A 25,111-nucleotide genomic window follows, 5' to 3' on the forward strand; every position below is an offset into this window, starting at 1 on the left:
ATCCATTTTCAACTGACCACTGATATATTTTGTGAATACATAACTGCAGTTGCCTTTCAATTGTACTCATGTTCTTCCCTCTATAACAACAAATGCAGAGATCATCCACATATAGGCTGCAGAATATATTAGGTCCGATGATATTCTCAATGCTGTTTATTTTAATGCTGAAAAAAGTGACAGAGAGAATGCTTCCCTGAGGAACTCCAAGTTCTTGTTTGTGAATATCCGACAAGGTGTTTCCTACTTGGGCTTTAAAACATCTGCTAGCCAAAAAATTTGAAATGAAGATGGGTAATCGTCCTCTAAAACCCATGTGGTAAAGATCTTTCAAGATTCCATATCTCCATGTTGTATCATATGCTTTTTCCAAGTCAAAAAAGACAGCGGCAACATGTTCTTTGAAACCATCTCTATTATAAGTTTCCAGTCGGATTAATCTTCCTTTAACTTTCCACGTCTAAATCCACATTGATAATCACTTATTTGTTTCTTCGATTCCAGTGTCCAAACGAGTCGATTATTTACCATTTTCTTCTATGTTTTAGAGGCAACTGGTAAGAGCGATTGGTCGATAGTTATTTGGATCTGTATGGTCTTTTCCTGGTTTAGGTATTGGGATTACAGTTGCTTCTTTCCAGGAGGATGGTATTTGAAGACCAGACAAAGTTGAAGTTATCCAAAAGAAGAGATAATATACTTTGGGGTATGTGCTTTAAGAATTGATAATGAATTTTGTCTGGACCCAAATTACAGCACAACCGATGAATAATAGTTATTTTAACACAAAATTTATAATTAGTGAACTTTTCAAAGGAGTTGTGGTCATGTGGTGACTCTTTCATCAACACTAATAGGCTCTTTTATGTCTTATAACAATTGCCATTTCGTAATCACTTACTCAACAATAACAGTGTCCATGGAAACTTGACTGTACAACACTTGGGCATACGACAGTCTTTTCTGACACAGTCAACAAGTATTAACAAGAAGACAAACACTTAAACTACATATACAACAGACAAAAAAATAAAAGGCATTGTAATGATACAGAATAAAACGGCATGTATTGTCCATTGCACATGGGACCTGCTCTGAAATAAAGTTACATAATCGCCTGCACATAGCTGATCTTATTCAGTAAGTTCTGCTATTGAGGTGAAAAACAGTCATTGACAGCATTTTCACTTTCCTTATGGCTTATATTAACTTGGAAAAAGAATTAAAAAAAGAAATGAAGAAATCTGTGCATGCAACGAGTTTGACGAATAGTGAAGAAGATGGTAATGTGGTCAGACATGTGATACTGGACTAGCCTCTTGCTTCATTACATGTGCATGGTTAAACATCATTACATAAATCCAGGGTTAAAGGCTACAGTTTCTTTAATATTCCACTAAACAGTCTATATTTGGAACCTGTTCTGACACTCATGTTATTAACTTCTCCAGAACTTTGTCACAGGTGGTTCAGAATGATGCTGCACAAAGGGTGAAACAGACTATTCTTGTTTAAGTTCCTTAAAAATCATGAGTTTCCCCTAAAAATAGTTGACTATGATCTCACATAACCTCTGCGATCACATTGTGATTTAACATGTTACTTGTCACTCTTTTTTTATTCAAAGAAGTTATTCTACAGATCTGTGTTGGTCTTTAACTACTACTTTATGTACTTAGAAAAAATTGTTTTAGGCGCAATGTACATATTATGTTCATATTGTTTTGCGATTAATTGGAAGTTGGAATTAGTTAATGGAATGAATATGGCTTAAGGTTTATATCAAATTATTATTTAATGCTCATAATGATATGCAAGAGGATGTTTTAAAAAAGCTATAAAAATCAGACAGCGAAACAGAAAACAGGACAAAGGTGATGTAAATTTGTGCTGTCTAAGCAGCATGTCAACATTTGCTTGTAGATTGTTTATTAAATGGACCGGTTCCATCAGTACTTTCTGTTTTTCCATTTACATGAAGACTGTGAAGACCAAATATAAACTCTCATTCTCATTCATAATAGATAACAGGGATGGCACTGTAAAAATGATTGTAATTTTAACTGTAAAAGACTGAAAATGGGGCAATAAAAACCTGTTAATTGGTTATAGTAAGAAAAACTGAAATAGATCTAACCTAACATTTTGTGTAATTTTACAGTAAAATACTGTTAAACGTACTACTTTCTGAAGTAAAAAGAGCAAATAATCTTGTAACCGTGAATTCCCTGTGACGTTTCAAATTTGATGGTTTTAGTTTTATGTTTCTAATTCATTTTTTGTATCATTTATGTACATTAGGGTTTTATTACATCTTATGTTGTTAAATGAATATGTATTGCAATATTTTAGTGTCACGTCATGATCTTACCATGACGGTGTTTTGTATTTGTGTGCATGACACTGTGTGCTTTCTATTTATTAGTATTTACATCAGCATGTAGAAAAGCTACTTGTGATGAACATTTTACATGTGTTTTTCTCTGTACCACCAGTATTATGATGTTGGATATCAGTTTAGGTTAAAAGTACAAAACAGATTTAAGTAGCAAAATGGCCTTGCTAATTCAGAAGGAAAGGGCTGTTGGATTTACCTTTTTTTCAAAAGTTAGGTCGTTCTGTAAATGTAAAAAAAATTCCTGTATTTTTTTTCATTATTCAGTGCGCTTTTGCTGATTTTAAAGAAATATCTACTTAAAAACAAGAATGAGGGTTACTTTGTCAGTTCCTGCATGATCATAGCAAGTGGTCAAGATGGGAAAACACAATCATTACAGCAAACAGGAAAACATCTCCTGGGAGTCTTTCCCCAATCAACAGCAGGTGAACAGGTAAGCAAATGTCCAATATCCAGCCTCATTTTCCCTTAGATACAGAGTTCTTGGGTTTAGCGGTTTGCTGGTAATGCATACAGAAGTTGGCAAATGTTAATTCACTTTGGCTTCTTAATCACTATCAAATTCATCATTGTTAGTGCCAATGTCATTGAAATCTTCATCCTCCTCCTCATCTCTTTTTTCCTGCCCCTTTGCTTCTACCTCTCCTTCCTCCTCTTGGTCAAGCCTAAAAAAAAAAAAAAGCATTAAATTCTAAGCACAGCAGTGAATTCTTAAGCACACTTAATTTGTCACCGTAAATAGTTCAATACACTTCAACATATATACACAACAGATTTAAGTTAGAATAATCTTATTAATGAAGTATCTCTAATAATGCAATGTTGGAGGAATAACAGAGCATTGAGTAGCCTGAAATATATGAATATCTTGCTGTAAAAAAATAAATTCACCATTTACTGTATATGTCCACAAGATGGCACATGTGCTGCACTGAAAAAACACATTTTGTTGCCATAATGATGTACAAATTGTGATAAAACAGATTTTTAGATAAAACTATTATTTGTAAAGTAATGTTCAGCTTTTCTTTTTAATAAATCAACTTATTTTCCTCAGTCATCAAGCTTGAACACACTGGTCACAGACACGCAGATGTACCTTTTATTTCCCCAAGCTGATTTCTCACCAAAACCCCCCACAGTCGTGTTTCAGGCCATTTCAAGTTTGATTTTTTAGATGACAAAGCGGTGATATCTAAGTGGCCGAGTTGTTTGTTTACTTTTTAATTAGTCTTTCCATTAACGCCATCATTGTCTGATTATACGGAGGCCGAGAGAGCTCAACGCGCTGCAACTGAAGAAAACATGCAAATAGAAAAACACCTGCAAATTAAGAAAACATTTTCATCAGTTTCACAACACATGTGTGCTTCAAATACTCCCAACACAACCGAATACAGAAAAATCGCTGCAAAAGTTCACAACACAACCAAATACAGAAACGCACTGCAAATAGCACAGACCACAAAGGAAATGTTTCAAGGGGACCCCAATTTAGTGACGAACACGGCTGGGACGAGCTTACAGCTCAAAATCTACTTTATTTTATTTTATTATTTTTATTATTTGCAAAACATACAGAGATGACGTTTATGACATACAACTTTGTATACAATATACAAAATGTTAACAATATGTTCAATGTCATCAGAATACTAATGAGAAAAGAACAATGAGCTGAAAACTAAAATAAATAAAGATAGAGAAAAAGAACATGATGGAAAGATGTTAATCTATACATCAGTTACATTGTACAAATGTTGTCATGTTATGTTTAAATAAGTTTCATAAGAAATGTTAGGTAATGCATGGTCCACTCCAAAGATGAGATGGAAAGTTTAAAGTTAATACACACACACAGATAGCCTATATAACCTAGTTATATAATTCCAAACGGCTAACATAATGGCACACAAGTGCCCTGCACCCTCCAAGTCCCCACTTCAAGGGCTCTGCCATCTGCCCTTAGAAGGGAGTAGGACATAGGGATGCTCAAAAGCAATAAGCATGTCCCAGCCGGGTTCATCACTTATTGGGGTCACCTGGAAACGTTTCCGTTGTGGTCTGTGCTATTTGCAGCACGTTTTTGTATTTAGTTGTGTTGTGAACTTTTGCAGAGCGTTTCTGTATTTGGTTGTGTTTTGAGTATTTGGAGCACACGTGTTGTGAAACTGATGATGTTTTCTTAATTTGCAGGTGTTTTTATCCTGCGATTTATCACAGGAACCAATCATAACCGATAATATCCAATCAGAGCGCGATGGAGGCATTGCCTCCTCTCACGTGACTTTCCCCCATTCATTCTCAATTACCCCCCATCAAACTCACAGAAACTTTTTTTATTTTGTGGAATATCGATTATTTTCTCATCCAGTTTTTTTTAAGGAGACAAGAAGCCTCGGAAGAAACGCCCCAGATAGATAGATAGATAGATAGATGTTACACGATGCAGTCTAAACTTTACGGTTGAATATTGCAGGGCATGTTTTAAATATTTTCTCAAGCATTTACATTACATAAATATAGATTTATACTAAAGTAGTGCACTATACCCAATTTGCACATATTAGTACATGACTGATTTCAAAAAGAGGCCTGAATCTACTTACGGAATAACAATCTCTTCCGTCTTTCCACATTTGGCACAAAGCTCCAACTTTAGTGCACATGGCTTACACATGACATGATAGGCATCCTTCACTGTTTTCTGAAGACACTTCACACTAAAAAACAACCCCACAGAAACAACATATTCAGAAGAGGTTAAGAGGTTAAATGTGAAAGAGTTTATTTGCCTATTATCCGTTACTATGCAATAAATCCTCGCTCACATCTCACCATTTTCGTAGCTGTGTAAGGGGCTTGTATTTGTTGTACTTAACTTTCCACTCCAGCACACCTTTGCAGTGCTGGCAAAGACCATCATGAACCTTTGTTTTGGCTTTCTGAAAACAGAAGAATGCATACAAATTCAAACAAAATACATGAAAAAATATCTTAAACATCGCAATAGCAACAAAGCTGATATTATATAAACGTTAAATAAGAAACTACACTGTTTATTGTAGCACGAGCTTACCTTAACTTGTGCGCTTGCACCGTACTTGTCATTTTTGAAGGCAACTACATTCTGGTGTTTTTGGCCTCGCGAACGCGAAACATTACCTTTTTGATTGCTCATTTTAACGTTAAAACATATGAACTTTATTAACGGTAACCGTTTAAAACGCCTAAACAAGAAACCGCGTGGCTTCACACGTTTTAAAGTGACTATTGACGCAATGCGAAAATAGCGGAAGTAAATAGCAATTGGTTAATGTTTTTCAACTTCAAACCGAAACGAAAGATTGCTAACTTCACAACGCACGACAAACGTTAAAAATGTTTAGTTCTATTTAATTCTCAACAAAGTTAGCATTATATAGAGTTATGGATAAATAACGGCAAAATCATTAATCAACTTGTAATTGTGTTATCGACATCATCCGTGTGCAGAGAGGACGCGGGTGATTGGTCGAGCATATCTATCCATTAATCTGATTGGCCAATAGAGCTTTCAACGTTGACGTTGATATCCGGCATTCCGCAAGAAAATCAGAAGAAAGCCAGCGTTTGGCTCTGGGCACGCGTTGGTGAGAGATGAGATCACCCGTACCGGACGGATTAGATTAGGTATTAACGTTACGGCCGTATTAACACATTCAGCCTTTGATTTCGTTTGACTATCAAACAGTGGCCACATGTTGACAAGATCGGACGGACTAGAGGCAGGTTTTGATGGACTCTTGATCTGGTTAAGTGGACGGAGTGATCTGTTAAAGGGAATCTCATATCTGACTCATCTAATACTGCGACTTCACCAGATCAAAGCGTTTCTGCACTCCCCAACCTCAAGACCTTCTAACACAGGTAATTAGCTGACCAAGCTAACAAAATAGCTCGTTTCAGCCTTTTCAGTTAAACTGTTACACTTATTAAACAATGTAGTTAATATGTTAACTAAGCTTGTTTCACTTAGCAAACACTTTTGATTCAATTGAGTTCAGTGCCATTGTCACTGATACCTTCTAAATATCATCTTGTAATATCTATGTAGATCTTAATATCATCTTGTAATAATCCTGTAGATTATTATCGAATACTTAAGTTTTATATATAAAACTTAAGTATTCGTGTGTGTTTAACAAGTATCTAATGTTTATTTAAATATAAATTCATGTTGGCCAAGTGTCTGTTTATTACTTAAGGGGAAATAGGCTAATCTTTAAAAACCTTCTAGTTAGTGAAAGAACAGGTTCTTGTACCCCCCACCCCCCATTTGACCTTTAATAATAATGCTAAAAAGATTAACCTCAGCTAATTATTTGGGATGTCGTGTGTGATATGTAATATTGTGATGATAATTTTAGCTTTTGCTTTCCCTTCAATGTAAAGTCCAAATGCCCCAAACAAGATGGTTTCCTGCTTAATGAAATTGAGGGTGGGGATTTGCTTATCATGGGTCAGATCTGGGTCTGATTCACAGTGTTTTTTCCTCTCTGCTACCAAATCCTATGGTCTGCCAGTAAATTAAGAATATTGTTAAAAATGGTTCTTTTGGTACTAAATTAATGTGGTCACCTACTTGGAGTTCATAATAAGGGGGTTAAGCGGTTTCAATGAAATTCTAGACAAATGTTTGTGATATGATGAAGCAGTGATGTGGATTAATGATGGTATGTTTCTCAGGTTTGTAAAACATTGGCTATAACAAAGGAGCCTAGCCTAGAAACCAAAAAATAAGGGTGTTTTTCAGCTGTCATGATATATAGAAAAAGTGATCTGATCGATGATAGCACACATCAAAGCTAACCTCAGGGTGAAGTCTGAGAGTCATTATTAATGACATCAAATTAGCACTAAGATGGGATGAATATTGAACATTTTTGTAAATGAAATCTGTTTAGTTTCATCCCAGATACTGTTAAGTTTCTATTTTTTGTGTATCCTAATAGTGTGGTCTTTTAATATTGATTTACTTTAAGCTACATGGAATAAACAATTTAAGGACATACTCACCCATTTTTTACTGGATTGCAACATTTCTGTCAGTTCAGAGTCAGAATAAGAATGAGCTTTATTGCCAAGTATGTTTACACACACAAGGAATTTGTCAGTTGAGTTATAAGAGGTCTGCATATATTTACTCATCTTAAGTAAACTATTATGTCTTCTTTGGGTAAATAAATACATTGTTTGTAAAATGTCAATGTCTCATCTTACTATGCAGATTCAATCTTGATGCTTCACCTTTAAAAGTGTAGTTCACCCAAAAATGTAGAAGTTATTATTTAGAATTTTGTTGTTTTAAAGCTGTATGACACTCATTATCTGTGGAACACAAAATAATATATATATATATAATTATTTATTTATTTTTTAACTGTTAAATGTCAGTGTCCACAACATTAAATTCAGTGGGGTTGAAAAAAATGTTTGGCACCCTTTTACTTTAATTTGATAAAAATAAAAAAAAGATTTAGAAGATATTGTTCAAAATATCTTATTTTGTGTCCCTCAGAAGAAAGCCATACAGGTTTGAAACCAATGGGGTTGAGAATTTTCATTTGAGTGAAGGATCATTTTAAGACAAACATTTTTATTTTTTGTGTTTCCACCCCACTCATTTTCCAATCTGCTGTGTTGTTCTTCTCAAGTGAAGGATGAATCACCTGTCATTGAGTGAGCTGTGTTGCCTTTTCTGCTGTCCACCATGCCCGAGCAGAATAGCCTCCAAGCTGGCCTTTCTTCCTCCGGAGCCCACTTACACCCTCATGTGTGACGATAGCGGCAGCCGCTGGACCCTCCACCTTTCTGAGCGTGCGGATTGGCAGTACTCTGCCCGGGAGAAGGACGCCATTGAGTGTTTCATGACCCGGACATCTAGGGGGAACCGAATCGCCTGTATGTTTGTGCGATGTTCTCCCAACGCTCGCTACACCTTGTTGTTTTCCCATGGTAATGCTGTAGACTTGGGTCAGATGAGTAGCTTCTACATCGGCTTGGGCTCCCGCATCAACTGCAACGTGTTCTCCTATGACTACTCTGGTTATGGGGCAAGCTCAGGAAAGCCTTCAGAGAAGAATTTGTATGCTGATGTGGACGCTGCCTGGCATGCACTAAGAACAAGGTGAGAGTACACCTGAAAGCCATTTCATTCGGATAGTTGTTTGAGGCTTTTCACAAACAGACTGTTTCTTCTGTTGTCATCATCAGTTGTGTTTATCAGGTTTGCTTTTTGTTTTTTGTCTCTTACATCACATTCCCCATCTGAAGTCACACTGGCCTCTTACTACACTTCCTAAATAGAATGACTCTATTCAGTAGTGGCAGTAAGAGTTTTTTTTATGTTTGTAAATATTGCAGTTTAAAAAAAAAATTCTATTGTAATATAGCCTACTTCAAAAATATAATTAAATTCACATTTATTTGTATAGAGCTTTTCTCAATACATATTGTATTATTCTACATAAGAGGCTGGATCCAAACTGGAGCTTGCTTAATCTCTAGATACCCAGAAAGCAAATGGAAAATAATTAGCGTAGCTTCTGTTCATAACATTTCAAGCAATAGATAGCCATGCGCATTTGATCTGATATAACTGGAGTGTAAGGTTATGAGATGCTTGGCTAGGTTTCAAATCTAGGTTTAAACTGGGAGAGTGTGTCTAAGCCCTGAACATTATCAGGAAGGCTATTCTAGCGTTAAAAAGTCAAATATGAAAATGCTCTCCCTCTTTTAGTGGACTTAAATATCCAAGGTACTACCAAAAGTCCAGAGTTTTGAAACCCTAAAGAGCATGATGGGTTGTAGCGCAACAGAAGATCAGTTAAACACACAGGAGCTAAACCATTTAGGGCATTATAGATCAGTAGCAATACATTGTAATCGATACGGAACTTAATAGGTAACCAGTGTAGCAAAGAGATGATAAAATTGGGGTTATATGATAATATTTTCTTGACCTGGTTAGAACTCTAGCAGCTGCATTTTGGAATAACTGTAGCTTGATTATTGAGGACGCAGGACCACCTAGTAAAGCATTATAGTAATCTAGTCTAGAGGTCATTAATGCATGAACTAGCTTATCAGCATTGGAAACGGATAATATTTTTCATAGCTTTAGCGATGTTTTTGAGGTTGAAGAAGGCTGTTTTGTAACATATGAAATTTAATTTTCGAAAGATGGGTTGCTGTGTAATATAACACCCAGGTTTTTAACTGTAGAGGATGAAGTAACAAATGCACATTGTACTCTAAGAGATTCTGTGTACATGTTTTTGGTCCAATAAGTAATACCTCATTTCTTATTCAAATTTAATAGAAAACAAATACTGGTAATCGAAGATTTATCTGTCAATTTGGATAATTTAGAGATTTCATCTGGACATGATGAAATAAATAACTTAGTATCATCATCATAACAGTGGAAACTAATTCCATGTTTACTAATAATATTACTAAGGGGCAGCATGTATATTGAAAATAGCAGAGAGCCTAAAACAGACCCTTGGGGCACTCCATCATTTACTGGCGTTAACTTGGATAATTTCCCGTTTAAATAAACAAAATTAAATACAATTTTTTTTCATAAATTGTTTTGCAAAAAGGATCACACTTGAGCGGACACAACTTTTTCTAGTTTTTTCAGACATGGGTTAAATGGAAGTTTTGAAATGGGTCTCTAATTTGCCAATTCATTTGGATCTAGTTGTGGTTTCTTAATGAGAGGTGTAATAACAGCCAGCTTGAAGGGTCTTGGGACATGACCCAGAGTTAGAGACGAGTAGGTAATGTTGAGAAGGGGCTTTTCTGCTATACAGGTAACAACTCTTTCAGTAGCTTGTGAGTATGGGATCTAATAAACATGTTGTTGGTTTCTTTAGATCTTCCTGTCATATAGTTGTAATGCACTGCAGTAATTTATTCTTGTGATGGCAAAGCTGAATTCTCAGCAGCCAATACTTTAGATTTCAGTCTCACATGATTTTTCAGAGAACATATTACACTGATTTGGTGCTAAAGAAACATTTCTTATTACTATGTATGAATGTTGAAAACAGTTTTTTTTTTTTTGTGGAAACCATTATTCTTTTTCAGGATTCTTTGATGAATAGAACATTCTTAAGAACAGAATTTTATTTAAAACAGTAATCGTTTGGAACATTATGGAAGTCTTTTACGGTCAATTTTATCAAGTGATCATTCAAATTCTCATTTACTGCAGTAAATGAGTACGGTAAAGTTTGTTACCCCCCATTTAAAGCACTTGTGCCACATTTCTTGTTTTTAGTGTATTGTTTTTGCAAATGGCGGGCAAGTTAAATATAGTCTAGCTTTTAAAAACATGTCTTGAGTTGAGACCCCTGCATTCTGTTCCATTGACTTTAAAAATACTTCTCAAGGAGCTTTTGTCCTGTGTTCTTGTCCTTTTTCCGTCCTGCGCCTTTTTAAACGCAAGAATGCTTTGTGTGAACAGCGTTTAAAATGTGTCAAGTGAACCTGACACCATTCTATTTATACACAGCAACCCCCCAACTGGTCGATTGAAAAAATATGTTGATTTGAGTATCCCAAATACTACCCATTCATAGTCCTATGGGTCTACAATTACACAAATGTTTGAATATCTAGCCGGTTTACTCTGCTTTTGGTCTTTGTCCATGTGAGTTCCTATAGGGCTTTGGGGGATATATTTAATATTGCCTTTACCCCTTGAATCCCATCCCCCATCTGCGTGTCCTGTGCTTTTTTTTTTTTTTGTCCTTGGCGATGGACTTATAATGTCAAGAGTCATGTTTTGTTTTAAACTGCGGTTGAATTTAGATTTTTGAAGAGTGCAGCAAAGGAAAATTTAATTTCCTCATAGATAGCTGAATCACACTAACTCAGACCTCAGATGGCTGAAGTGTTTTGTTTTTTTTTCTCCCAGTGGCAGCTATTTGAGACACTGTGGACATAGAGAAACTATCTCAAGGCCGTTCACTGTATCATGTGCCCTAAATTCCTATTTGTCTTTCCGTACATGTGTGTCATCTGGGGTTACTGGTCATGAGAACTTAGTTCTGTTAATTGCTTGTACTTCGATGTAGCAAGATTTTGCATTTTCGTCGTTCTTGCAAGAGGGAGGATAACATACAAAATGGCTTTGTGTTCGTGACCACAATAATGTTTTGGGTTTGGGTGTGTGTGTGTGTATAACACAGCCGTGTTCTGCGTCTGTGTATGTGTGCATGCATGCATGCATGTGGTGTCAGAAAGTACAGCTGATGCTCTTGAACACAGTCCACGCTGTTTGACAAGTCATATCCCTGAGGGTTAGGTCGTACCTCATGAAGCAGTCCCACGCTGTTCTTCTGGTCACTTTCAATGTTCCCACGCATTGCCACATCAGCCACAGAAGATGGATCAGGCCGTCCCACACAAGGACACGATTCAGATTACAGTGCAGATAAACTTGTCTGACTGCCTGCCACTCTGAAGAATATAACTTTATTGTGTGTTTATGTATATATTAGTGTAAGGTGTTTTATGTGTTTTGAGAGAGGAGTAGGAGTAAGTAGGCTGGCCCATCCAAATATTCTGTTATTCCTATAAAACTGTGGCCCCTGCTGGGAATTTTCTTTCTTTATTCATTGAAACACATTTTTTAGCTTGGTAGGTCACCATTGTAAGCAGGATAATTGGCATTTTAATCTCATTTTGTCAAAGATGGCCAGCATTGCCTGTTTTTTATTATTAAATTGTGCTCAAATAGATGATTGTGAGAATCCAGATTACAAATTGTGCTTTTACAGATCTCCAAACCTTTTATTTGGAAAAAAAGGCTGTGGTGTGAGGGCCTTTCTTTTTTTTTAAAGAACATTTGTGGAAGGAGTCTTTGTTGGGGCTTTCACTGCAGTATAGTGTTTTTAAAGGCACATATTTCTTTGTTTGTGTGAGGACTTTGGGTTTTCATCTGCTTTTCAGTTTTTGATGGTTTAAACATCCCTCAAAAATATATTCTTCCAAACAGCTAGCATAAAGAGCACCTGCCTTTAGATGTCTGTTGAAAATATTTGCCTTGGAAATTCTCCATCTGATCTCAATAGACGAGAGTGCTCATCAGACCATACTGATTGACTCTGCGAGGCGTGCAACAAAGCTTTTTTTGCTCGTCCTTTTGTTGAATGACCAACGAAATATGATTTCACAAAAAAGCAGCTTTTACATCAGGTAGCAAGATCACAGTTTTGAATGTGTGCCATGTCTGTTTACTGAGTTCATCGATCACTCTGTCTGGGTTTATGTCAGACATACTGAATTTCTGTACATGATTCTTCTTATTACAAAGCTACTTATTAATAAATGGACATTAAATGTTGATTTGACTTTTATCATGTGAGAGGAAATCCATGAAACTAAACACTGCAAAGAAACTGTATTGTATTGGAAATCAGTTGTCACAAAGGTCAGATTATTCAGTCGACATTATACAAAAATATTGAAAATTGCCTATTATTATTTAACCTCCTTGAACTAGTAAATAATTTTTAGGTGTGTATAACAATATTGAAATTCTGGCTGATGGAAAAACTAATAATTGTATTTTGTGTTATGGATGATATTGTAAAGGTATACTATACACGTGCCATGTTAAACATGTTACTTGTGCATAGTAACTCACTCCAACATGTGGTTTTTAAAGCCACAATAAATTATCAGACAAGAAATTGGTTCCATCCATCATCATTTGTTGACTGGATTTTGAGATGTGCGTTTTGAACTTAAAAATGAATGTGAGTTTGCAGTCGTTTGGGGCGGGATTTAAATAAATGTAATGATTGGAGAAGTCCGGCATAGAGAGAAGTGTCATTTTCACTAGAATTTATTTTTCCAAAAATAATATATGGGATGCATGGATGAATTAATTTTGCTAGTGAATTTTTATCTCATGCAGGAAAGCATAGTGCATAATGCTCTTAAGAGTTAAACATTTGCCATAACCTATTGCTATAATTTTAATATGGTGATAGATGATTATCTGACTCTTAAAATAGGTGTAAACAATTAAATATCCAATACCGATACATATCCCAATTCCCAAAGATTTCCCAATCAAGCTCAAGTTCGGTCCCATCCACTGCTACAGGCAGCATTGCCTTGCTTAACCACAGCAGAGAATCATTATGAGATTGTTTATATTGTGTAATGTTAGTGTAGGACAGCCACACCTTTCTGTCTGCTCAGCCAGGTGAGTCAGTGTTGAAACATCCGGTGGTGTTGACGCACGTACATAGACACTAAGCATTTACGCGAAAAGCGGATGGCACTGGGAACTCCAGTGCAATATTTTGCCGCAGCCTGAATTACTCGACTTGGGCCGGGTTCATATCTAAGGGGTTGGTCCGGATAAGACCATCTGTTATCACAGCTAGCCATTGCAGCGTGTGTGTGTTTCATATAGGTATTTGCAACCAGACTTGGTGTATGCAAACTTCTACCAAACAGAACCATCTGGTTTCGTCTTCAAAACAGTAAAACGGTGATGTGTATTGTCTTCCAAGTCCAAGAGTCTGAGACCGTTCCGGTGAAAGGAAGAAGCGAAGGAAATGGCTTTTGTCTGCGAGAGAATTTCCCCCCTCAGAAGACGATGACTGTGATGTCATAAAGGAAACGCCACGGCAACCAGCAGTAGCAGTTGTATTGAATGAGACCCCTGTGCCCTCCTTCCTCCTGAAGTGATATAATGACCGTTGTGCTTGAGTGTTTTTGGGCTGAGGGCTGAGAGGGGCTCACTCGAGAAGCCTGTGAGAATTTAGTATCCGTCTTTAATGGAGCTCAGCTCCCTCTGAGAGGTGAGGGAGGGAGGTGCCAACAGCCAGTTCTCCAAGTCAAATATTGATTGGTTGCCTAGCAACTGATTCCCAGGGAGTCCTGGAGGGACAGGCCCGATTGCAGTCATGGCAACATTGTCTACCCAGGAAGTAAAAAATAACTTCCTGATGGTGTCACACAGCAGGTTTTTGTATCTATAAGTTTATCAGTGTAGACTTGCTGTTAGCCAGAAGCTATATTAAATTAAGAAAGGTAGTCTGGTACATGTTATTGTTTATACAATTTATGATTTGTTGTCAAGGCAACAAATAGTGCTGATTTAATTTTCTTATCTTTATAGCCAGTATATTGAGCAGCTTGAAATGAAATGGATGTACTTCATTTAGTGTTTATGAGTACTCTAAATCATTAGGTCTTTAGTGAGGCCCTACCATCTTTTTCTAAAACGGACTAAAAAGCCATTCCAAAGCACGTGACCCTTTTAAAAGCCTGAATATGTACTTGAAATGAATTCGAATTGGTCATTATTGACCTACGGTTCACATTGACCATGCCTGTCAAGCAGCAAAAAGATAATATAAATTTTTTTTTTTTTTATGTGAAAATAAAAGGAGTCCATCTTCTTACACGATAATGGTTAAACTGATAACCATGATTATTTTGCTCAAAAATGAGTAAATTGAAGACTACTTACCATTAATGTGACTTCTGATAGTGCATGGTTTTGGCGAGTGCTTTGTAATGTGTCTTTATATTAGATATTTTTATTTTATGAGAGGCAATTCAGTTGCAAATGAGAGATCGCTCCACAAATGCAAATTCATCAGACAGCAAAGAACGATACAAGTCTTTTTTTCGTTTGACTTTTTCATCTTTGAAATGATTAAACACTGCAAACAGACGATGGCAATGTAGTTTTCAACTGCTTAACATGATGAAAAAAAAAGTGAAACCATAAGAAGCTTCTATCAAAAGCTAAACCATGAAAATGTTTTACTTATTGTAGCACAGAGGTTGCACGGACCACATTTATCTGTCAACCATGATCGCAAACAATATTCTCAAGAATCATGTTTGGATTTATTACATGTTCTCACAGATTTAGTAGATTTATTAGCAGCAAATCGCACATGAAGGAACACAAACTGGCTGTATGACATTTCAAACAGAATTTCTCAATGAACATCGCTAAACTCTAATGTACATGTTTGTCACTTGTCAGTTTCATCAGCGCTTGTTTGCTGCCAGAGAGTGTGTGTGTGTGCATGGTTGCCAGATTAAGTGAAACACTGGGCAGAAAATGTGTCCTTTTATGAGAAATGCTTTATTTGGAGGATTTATTCTCTTGACATCTGGCAACCCAAAGCAGGGAAGTTAGTGGAGGCTTGTTACCAATGTAAGATAATGGAAATGTCAATTAATCAGTGAGGTAAATATTGCAACGATTATTTTCAATTAATCGTTACCACGATTAAAATGCGATTAATCGTGCAGCCCTAATACAAGTCAAATAAAATACACATTTTTCTTTAAACTTGACTAGGGTTGCCAGCTTTAGAAAAGAAAAATGCGGGACAATCGTGGTTCTTTACAGGAAAATAAGGGACACTCAAAATAGGTATTTGTACTGTATCACATAGTATATGTCATTTCAGGTTCGTATGTGTTTAAAATTTTCTCAGACATAAACACATTTCTTTTGCTTAACCTATTTATGTACAATTTAATGTTAATTCTAAAATGAATTTTAAGGTCACACAAAAAAGTCACATTACACACAAACCATAGTTCAAAATAATAGCATTTGTCTGAAATAGAAAGCTTTTGTAACATTATACATTTTAAGGAAATTAAAGACTACTTTTATTCAGCAAGGACGCATTAAAGTAATCAAAAGTGACAGTAAGACATTTATAATGTTACAAAAGCTATTTTATTTCAGATAAATCTACTTTGAACCCTCTATTCATCAAAGAATCCGGACTTACAAAAACAAAAAAAACATTAATAATAATCAGAAATGTTTCTTGGGCAGAAAATCACTTCAGCATATTATTCCCTCAGGAAGATTTCATGTTTTCTTGCGTGGCTGGATGTTGGACTCATGAACAATAATCGCATTGTTTGAATTCACCAGAACTGATTTGCCGAAATCAAAACCCGGCCGGACAGTGAAAGGGATTTGCCGTTAGCGCGAGTCCGGATCGAACCGGGAGCGACCAGACAGCAGAGGATTCTGTTCGCAAATCAAACAATGATTTGTCCCAAATGAGTAATTAATTCTCACTTGAGAGTTTGTTATTCGTATGGTTTGATGCGCGTGAGTGTGGGCTGTGGATGATGCGGTGTCATGATCATTCTCAAGTGTCATGTTGCTGTTGTTTCAGCCTGTGGTTAGATCAGTGTAGCAGGCTATTTAATCGGGACAAGGGAGGTCCCGTACGGGACAAATAAATTAGACCCAAAATACGGGACGTTCCGGCTAATTCGGGACAGTTGGCAACCCTAAACTTGACAGACTGGATAACTATGAACTGTTGGATGGCAAAAGCTGCATAAGAATTCTTAAATTCCTGCTTGTTCAGTGGAAAATAATAACAGCATATGGGTTTTAAACAACATGAGGGTGAATAATGAAATCATTTTTATGTTTGAAAGAACTGTTCCTTAAAGAATGCTCTTTTTGAGAATGACTTTGTAGAGTCCCTTCTCCTTTTTCTCATCCTTGACCATCTGTTCTGCCTCTCTCCAAAACACATTCCACCTCCTCTCACATGATCACACAGAGTAATGTAGAATCATGTGATTTTTGTCCCTGAGGACAAACTTGATGACTGTATTGGTCTTAACGGCCCATTGCATAATCTGAACAAGATTGAGTTTTTTTTTTTTTTTTAAGTTGGCATGATTGTGTAGGTAACTGAATGGATGAATTGTAATTCATGATGTGTTACATGTGAAGTCCACTTGTGAATCAGACGCAAATATTTATATTTATTTTGGTCACACAACGACAATTTTCAGTTTCAACTTCAAACCAGTTCCATCACCTTCTGTTTGCCAACAAGACAGCAGTCAAGCATTACTAGAGAACTGAATGCAACATTCACTGTGTAATTGCACACTGGACAGAGTACAATGTACAGCATAAGTCGATTGATATGTGTTACTTTAGGCTTATCATATGACCTACTTTTGGAGTAATTTCTGTTTACATCTCAGGTCCATGATCTCTTCACCCAGACCTCTCTGTGGCACTGCAGTCAGCTGACTAAGTGATCATGCGCTTTATAATATGGCATGGAATGTGGACACACCGCCGCCTAGGATAACCAACCTTTACACCATCCTCTCCATAGTAGAAGTGTTTTGATGGTCACGTTGTCATTTGCTGATTTAAATACAAATGGTCCTGTACAAGTTTCACTGTACAAGAGAATTGAAACTGAGATTCTTGGATTCTTGACTCACTGGATTCCTTGAAATCATCTGTTCTCATGGCTTTTTACTGTAGACAGTAATTGATTAATTGATCATGCTGTGACTGCTGTCATCAAGCTCACTTTTTCTCTCCTTAGTTGTTGCTCAGCATACTCTTGAATGCATATTGTATTAAATTGCATATGACTGGTCATGTTCGAGCATACGGCACTCTCATTGAAAAAAGTTTACAAAGAGTGATGTTTTTTTGATCATCCCTGTTGGAATATATTGGGAAGCCAGAATGTGTATCCATCGTCAGAAAATACATTAGCGGAACTGTCTGTTTTATGAGTTATAAAAAAAAAAAAAAAAAAAGTGCATATAGGCTAAGTGTGTACGGAACCGTGGGTGGAGAATATTACTGAATACATCAAGTTAGTATTTTTCTTAAATAATCGGTTATTAGACCAGAATTATAATATCAGTGCATGCAAAACAAAACGGTAACACTTTACCGTAAGGCTTTGTTAACATTAGTTAACTACATTATTTCACATAAACTAACATTATTAAAATCAAAAGTTGTATCTGTTAATAATATTATTTAATGGACATTACATGAACTAACAATGAACAGTTGTCTTTTCATTATCTAACATTAAATTAGATTAAAATATACTGTAACAAATGTATTGTTCATTGTTAATGTTATTAATTAATAATGACATTAATTAATAGGACCTTATTGTAAAGTGCTACCAAAAAATCTTCTTATTCTCTTTAAGCAATCACTTGATGAAATGCAATGGGATAGAGACTGCTGACTGCAAGCAGCTTGACTTGCAGGAATGGTTTGATTTAATGACTTGAATGATTAAATTGTTCTAGTATCTGCTCTTAAATCTTGGCTCACGCCTATGCCTTTTTGTGAAAGTAATAACACTTAAGTTGGGCATGTCATTTGAGGTTACGTAATGATTGTGAACAGTCTTTCGAAAGATTCGGTCATTCAATCTAACTACAAAACACCAAGGGTGCTTCCCAGTTTGTCTGGTTCTAAAAGTGGGTTAAACAACCTGTACTCTTGATTCATGATAATTGTGTTCTGATCTCAGCGTCATCAGTGTAGGTGTGTATGTGAGTCTGTATTTGAACTCATCATTTGAATGTCGTGTTCTAGGTACGGGATCAGGCCGGAGCATGTGATCATTTACGGCCAGAGCATCGGTACAGTCCCTTCGGTGGATCTGGCCTCTCGGTACGAGAGCGCTGCCGTCGTCCTTCACTCCCCTCTGACCTCAGGCATGCGGGTGGCTTTTCCTGACACAAAGAAGACGTACTGCTTCGATGCATTCCCCAAGTGAGTCTCTCTATTTGACCTTAGACTCTCCATCTTTTCATAATTCTTCCACCACATTTCCCCCCTCATTTGTCCTGTATCTCACACCTATTAGACACATACTGTTCATGCACTGTTCACGCCTTTCTTTCAGCAGCCATGTTGCCTACCTGGTTGGTTCATCCGTTTTCAGCACTTCAGCCATTACTGTTATTGTGTGCCCTCTAGTGACAAATATCTTCCAACAAGTAATTCAGTGTTTGTGCACTTGCATTTTAAAACAGTTATAACGGATAAACAGTCTGATTTCAGTTGAAATTTATATTTTCATGCTTGATTTTAAAAATATATTTAAATTTTTATGTAAAAATGTATTAATGCAATTAGGCCTGTCGCGATAGTCGATAAGTCGATTAATCGCACGATAAAAAAAAACGAGCTCGATAATTTTTCCGGCCGCGATAATTCCATTTGCATGCTTGTTTGTTTTCCTCGTCTCTCTCTCTCTACCAAAGAGACTGGATGACCACTCTCGCTCGGTTCTTTAGCGTATAGGAGGAGTGAACCCTCTTGTTGTCAGTTGCATGGTCTTTGTGTGAGAAGGCGGCGCCGCGGCGCTCAGTCACATGGTCTTTGTATGGGAAAGCGCCGGCGGGAGTGTTTGCGGCTACTGCCGGGAGAGAGAGAAGACGCTAGTTGTGAGTTGCGACAGCGAGCCCGATCACATGAAAATGCGTATCTATACCACGAATGTTATTTCTCGTGCCATTTATACGCCAAAAATAGTTTTTGCGTGCATATGATACGCTCTTTATGGCGTGTAATACGCACGCACTCCTCACCCCTAATCCTAACCAAGTATTTTCAGTGCGTAGCATGCCTTCCCGACAGTACACAATCACTTGACAAAGTAACAGGAGGACAAAGTAACAGGAGTAACAGTGCAAAATTGTGCGATATGGCTTGTTGAGGCTTTTTTTTATTTGTTTACAAAGGTCCTAACTGTCAGTTTTGCCTGTTATGGAATGTATCACTATTTAATAATGTCTAAAGCCTAATGTTTAATATTTTTTGAAGTGCAATTTTGTTTCATTTTATTTATTAACAGACATTTATTTTGTTAACAGACACTAAGAGTCCATTGCTTTCATTGTTTTTGGTTGTTTTGTTCATTTTTTGGGATATTTAAAATGTTTTCCGTTTTCAATGTTTAATATTCTTTAGAAATAAAAGTTTATAGATCGTTGAAAAGGTGTACCTGCATTATTATGCCATTATAATTATATGAAATGAAAATGGTCTCAGAACGACAATATTATCGTTTATCGCGATAATTTCTTGGACAATTTATCGTCCAGCAAAATTTGTTATCGTGACAGGCCTAAATGCAATTATTTTTTTAAACGTATACTACAATTCAAAGGTTTCGGGGTCAGTAAGTGTTTTCTTTTAAAGAAATTGATACTTTAATTCAGCAAGGGCACATTAAAGGTGCATTGCGCAACTTTTCATGTTAAAAATACCCGTTTTTCTAACCCATACATGCTTAAACAATTGCCTGATGGGCTGAATGAGCCCTTGTATTATCTCTGCGATTGCCTCTATAATCCTGTACAGTAAAATAAATAAGAGGGATTCGGGACGGAATCGACTGGGCGTGACGTCATGCGCGTTCACGCTCACCTGGCTATGTCTGGCAGGTTTGTGTATTCGCCGCCATTATCCGCATCAGCGAAGACAACTCAAGCGACTTTGGCAAAAGTAGAAGATGGATTCAAAGAGACCGGCTTCTAGTTCATCCCAAACCCCAACGCAAACTCCACGTAACCGCGTGCACAACTCTGGTTGCAATTTCGCGTGTCGCCAGAAGGGGGCATAGTTCTGCAAAAACTCAGAGACTTGCGCAATGCACCTTTAAAGTGATAAATACTTTTATCATGATTTCCACAAAAATATTAAGCAGCATAACAGTTTTCAACTTTAATGATAAATAAATAAATAAATAATAAATAAATAAATGATAATAAAGTTTCTTGAGCACCAAATCAGCATATTAGAATGATTTTTTTTTTTGAAGGATCATGTGACACTGAAGACTGGAGGAATGGCTGTTAAAAATTCAGCTTTGCCATCACATAAATCAAATACTTTTAAAATATTCTTAATCTTTAATATATTTTACTGTTAATAATATTATATTATTGTTCGGACTGTCAGTCCAAATCCAATTTCCGTGGATATCTGATTGGAATCCACATGAAATGCGATTTTTACAAATTTGTTCTGAGCTACAATCATGTGTGGTTTGCATTTTTGGAAATCTGTTTCAGTCTGACCACTCTGATCGGATTTTCCGTGGTTTATGTCTCTTTCTCACGCCACGTAAAAAGTAAAATACAGCACGGAATACCAGCCTCCAACGTTTCTGCTGCTGCCTTAGAAGACGTAGTAGTCCAGCGCAGCTTTTACATTGCCATGTTGTAAATAAGAAAACATCTGTGTTGCAAACCCCTCCATGTTTTTGGCGGATACCTACCAATGCAAAGTCACTGCCAAAGAAACCAATGCAGATACGGCATGCTGGAAAACAACACACAGCAGGGCTGGACTGGTAATCTGGCATACCGGGCAAATGCCCGGTGGGCCGACGTGCTTTTTGGGCCGATAGGCCTACATCTCATACTTTTTTTTTTTTTTTTTTTTTTTTTTTAAACGGCCCATAAAACTCGTACATCGGCGGCCCATTCGTTTTGTTTTGTTTAATTGACGGCACTGGGTTAGTGCCGGTGTAATGCATTGGTCAAAAAAAAGTAAGCGTTAGTTTTTTTTTTTCCACTGACAGACCGGCCCATGAAACGCGTAGATCAGCGGCCCATTGGTTGTTTTCTTGATTGACACTGGGCTGGCCCAATCACAGCTTTAAAAACCTCCCCCTTTGGGCTTTGAGTGAGCGTGCTGTGTCAAGTGTGTATCTGTCAAAATAGTCTGAGAGATGGAGAAGTGACGCAAGGAATGTGCAGAGAAATAGCGTGTAATAGAAATAGCAGACGCTGTAAAATGTGTCACAATATATGTTTTCTGCAGCAGCAGGACCTTCATCAGCTCTAGTGGCTGATGAGGAGGATAGTATTAGTGAGTGAGGAGGATCAGGAGAGAGATGAGAAAGTGTAATGTTAGAGTCCGCGCGCGGTAAGCAGAACTACTTTCAAAAACACTTTGGCTATGAGTGTAGGAACCCATTACCCAGTTACGCATTATTTCCACATCTGCATAGTTGACGAGTTGACTGCATAGTTTTACAGAAATTTACTAGAAGTTTAATGAGACGCGTTTTTATCCATGTTTTCCGCCAAAATAAAAGCTTGATGCAGTTTCCGTCAAAATAAAAGATCATGTGCTGATCTCTTTCAAGTTTAGAAATTAGTACAAAACTAATTATGAAAGTTTTCTTTATTTTTCAGTGCATTTGTTTTACAATATATGGCTATTAGGCTACTGTCATGAGATTAATATTATAACTATTATTATGTAGTAGTGTAATATAGACAGATGTTTTCTTTGTTATATTTGCACACTGAATATGGGTTGGAGCTTTTAATTTTGAACCCTCAAACTGCACCAGATTGATGAATTTAACATTAAAATGCACAACATTTTCTTAGGGGGAGCATGCCCCCAAACCCCCATAGAAAGCCACCACACCCACCACAGTTTTAACAAAATTCCTGTGAAAAACACTGGTATTGCTATGTCAATGCAGCTTATAGCTTGTTTTTTGGATGCATCGCTGTGTATTAATAAATGACAATTTTGTACTTTTTTCATCTGTTAACTCTCACTCGTTTATACTCACTCATTACATGGCATTAGTGGGTTTAATGAATAGGAGTTGAACAAAAACATATTTAAGGGCGTGGAAAGATGGGTGGTGTTTATGATCATATATAGTGGGCCAGTCTGGGCCAAAATGCCAGGGCCGATTTTCTGTCCCAGTCCAGCCCTGACACACAGTGTTGACAGTCAATAATTTAGATCAGATTCAAATCGGATACACAAATAATCAGTGTGAACATAGCCTAATTTAGGAACAAATTTCAGTTAGATACTTATGTAGGTTTAACAATTTTTTTTTTTTAGAAAGGGTTTTGTTTTAGAAAGACAAAGGGTCATTTTTTATTACATTTTTAAAGGAAAATAGTGTTCTTTAGATGGCAGTAGAAAATACTGGACATCCAATGGAGCACTTTCATACCTCAAAATCAGGTTTTAGTTTTGTTTGTGTTGTTACAATTGCCCTTTGTGTACAAATTACTTCACAAAGCACGTTATGATGATTTAAAAGACACTGTATTGCAGAATACTCTGCTCATGGTTTTTTTTTTTTTTCTTTAGCATTGATAAAATCTCTAAAGTCACCTCTCCGGTGCTGGTGATCCACGGGACGGAGGACGAGGTGATTGATTTTTCCCATGGGCTGGCCCTGTACGAGCGCTGCCAGCGGCCCGTGGAGCCGCTCTGGGTGGAGGGTGCGGGACACAACGACGTAGAGCTGTATGGACAGTACCTGGAGCGCTTGAAACAGTTTGTGGCTCATGAACTTGTAAACTTATAAATGGACCTCAAGATTAGGACTCACCTTGATGAACATGCCCCTGGTGCCCAGATGGGAACTGTGAACTTTACTGGGGGGGAGGTTTTCTCACTAATTATTTTTTTTGGGGGGGGGGGGGGATTACTTAAGGTGCACTTCTCCACGCTATATAGAAAATGGGGAGCAGTCTCCTTGCTGCCTTTCTTAGGGGTGTGTTCGTGTAACTGTACTTCTACAGGTGTGAGCGAGGGGTCTGATGTTTTGGTGACCCGACTGTAAATGTGTCTCGATACCATGTACTAAAGAATCAAACCCATTCCATTTATGTCAAGTTTTTGTTTTGCTGTATGCATGTTATAATATCATGTAATGGAGTACTGTACAAACGCAGCATTCTGACATAAACAATTGCCATACAGGGGATGCCAAATACTCAGAATATTAAACTTTGATACATTACTTTGTGTGTACATATTTCTAAAACATATCTGCTTAAAGTACAATGTGTACAGTTATACATGTTCTCACACTTGTCTATGTTTTACTTGTCTTAGACCTTGAAAACAATGCTGGATAATATGGCAGTTATATCTGTTTTAACTTTCAAATAAATAAATAAATAGACTTTTCAAATAAAGAAACACTTGAATATTGTGGCTTGCAATAGCCCAAAGCAACACACATTATGCTCAAACAGGGCATATGCCAATATGCTTTGTCATATTAGTAACAGTCATTTTTGTTTTGTTTTTTTTTTTCACTTTTTTAAAATGAAAATAATCCATTTGATTACACACATAATGAATTTAACACTTGATTCTGTTTGGAGTCATTGCATTGTCTTTTATTCAAATGTAATTTATACTGTCTTGTGTCTCAGAAGAAACCCATATAAAGAAATGCACACAACTTTTTTTGTTGTTATTGCTTTGAGCCATGATAAGGCTGTTACTCTGGACCGCTGCTGAATTTAGACAGCAACGTTTCGTTCCTCTTTGGAGAGCTATTGGACGGAACGATGTTCTAAAAAAGATCTTTAATATCAGAGGATTGTCGCCCTGTTCCACTTTGAAAATAAAATTCATTTGGATGGTGTTTTTTTTTATTTCCTGAATGTCTGTATTATGAAACTGGTGATAATGCTGTTATTAAATTGATTAATTATATTACAAATGGCACAGAATAGATTTTTACTGGTCAGACTGAAGCACAAACTGACATGCTTCAATCTTTCCAGACGTGTTGTTTTTCTGTTTTTGTAACATCCATTGTAAAAGAAAATTGTATGTAATCATGATCTTGAAATAGTTATAATACAAAAATGGAAATAAACATGTATTTCAGAGGCTAGAGAAAAGTATTAAAAGCCAGTTGTGGTAGTCTTGACTTGAGTTTTGATGTGTGCTGACCTGCAACATGCTGCTGTTAGGTGTTGTATTTTAAAGCGACCTCTTGTGGTTAGTAATCGTAACTTTTTTCTGAATGAAGTTAATCAAAACACAGT

General features: G+C 36.8%; 2 protein-coding genes across 3 annotated transcripts; one reads left to right on the forward strand and one right to left on the reverse strand.

Moving 5' to 3' along the window:
• Positions 1 to 1,880: 1,880 nt before the first annotated feature.
• Positions 1,881 to 5,945, reverse strand: cUnh9orf85 (chromosome Un C9orf85 homolog). The gene is made up of 4 exons (XM_081365993.1): positions 5,478 to 5,945; positions 5,237 to 5,343; positions 5,008 to 5,121; positions 1,881 to 3,063 (listed from the first exon to the last, which is right to left on the reverse strand). The coding sequence occupies exons 1-4, from the start codon at positions 5,577 to 5,579 to the stop codon at positions 2,946 to 2,948; spliced, it is 441 nt and encodes a 146-aa protein (XP_081222119.1). The 5' UTR covers positions 5,580 to 5,945; the 3' UTR covers positions 1,881 to 2,945.
• Positions 5,946 to 5,947: 2 nt separating this feature from the next.
• Positions 5,948 to 24,987, forward strand: abhd17b (abhydrolase domain containing 17B, depalmitoylase). 2 transcript variants are annotated; one of them, XM_081365991.1, is made up of 5 exons: positions 5,948 to 6,030; positions 6,132 to 6,307; positions 8,095 to 8,567; positions 18,858 to 19,037; positions 23,409 to 24,987. In XM_081365991.1, exons 3-5 carry the CDS (start codon positions 8,101 to 8,103, stop codon positions 23,626 to 23,628), a joined length of 867 nt encoding a protein of 288 aa, XP_081222117.1. In that variant the 5' UTR covers positions 5,948 to 6,030; positions 6,132 to 6,307; positions 8,095 to 8,100; the 3' UTR covers positions 23,629 to 24,987. The 2 variants fall into 2 exon arrangements, with proteins under 2 accessions (XP_081222117.1, XP_081222118.1); XM_081365992.1 differs by having other exon boundaries at positions 5,982 to 6,307; positions 8,100 to 8,567.
• Positions 24,988 to 25,111: the final 124 nt, after the last annotated feature.

Source organism: Scardinius erythrophthalmus (assembly GCF_964197995.2).
Source record: "Scardinius erythrophthalmus genome assembly, chromosome: 5".
Lineage (NCBI taxonomy): Eukaryota > Metazoa > Chordata > Actinopteri > Cypriniformes > Leuciscidae > Scardinius > Scardinius erythrophthalmus.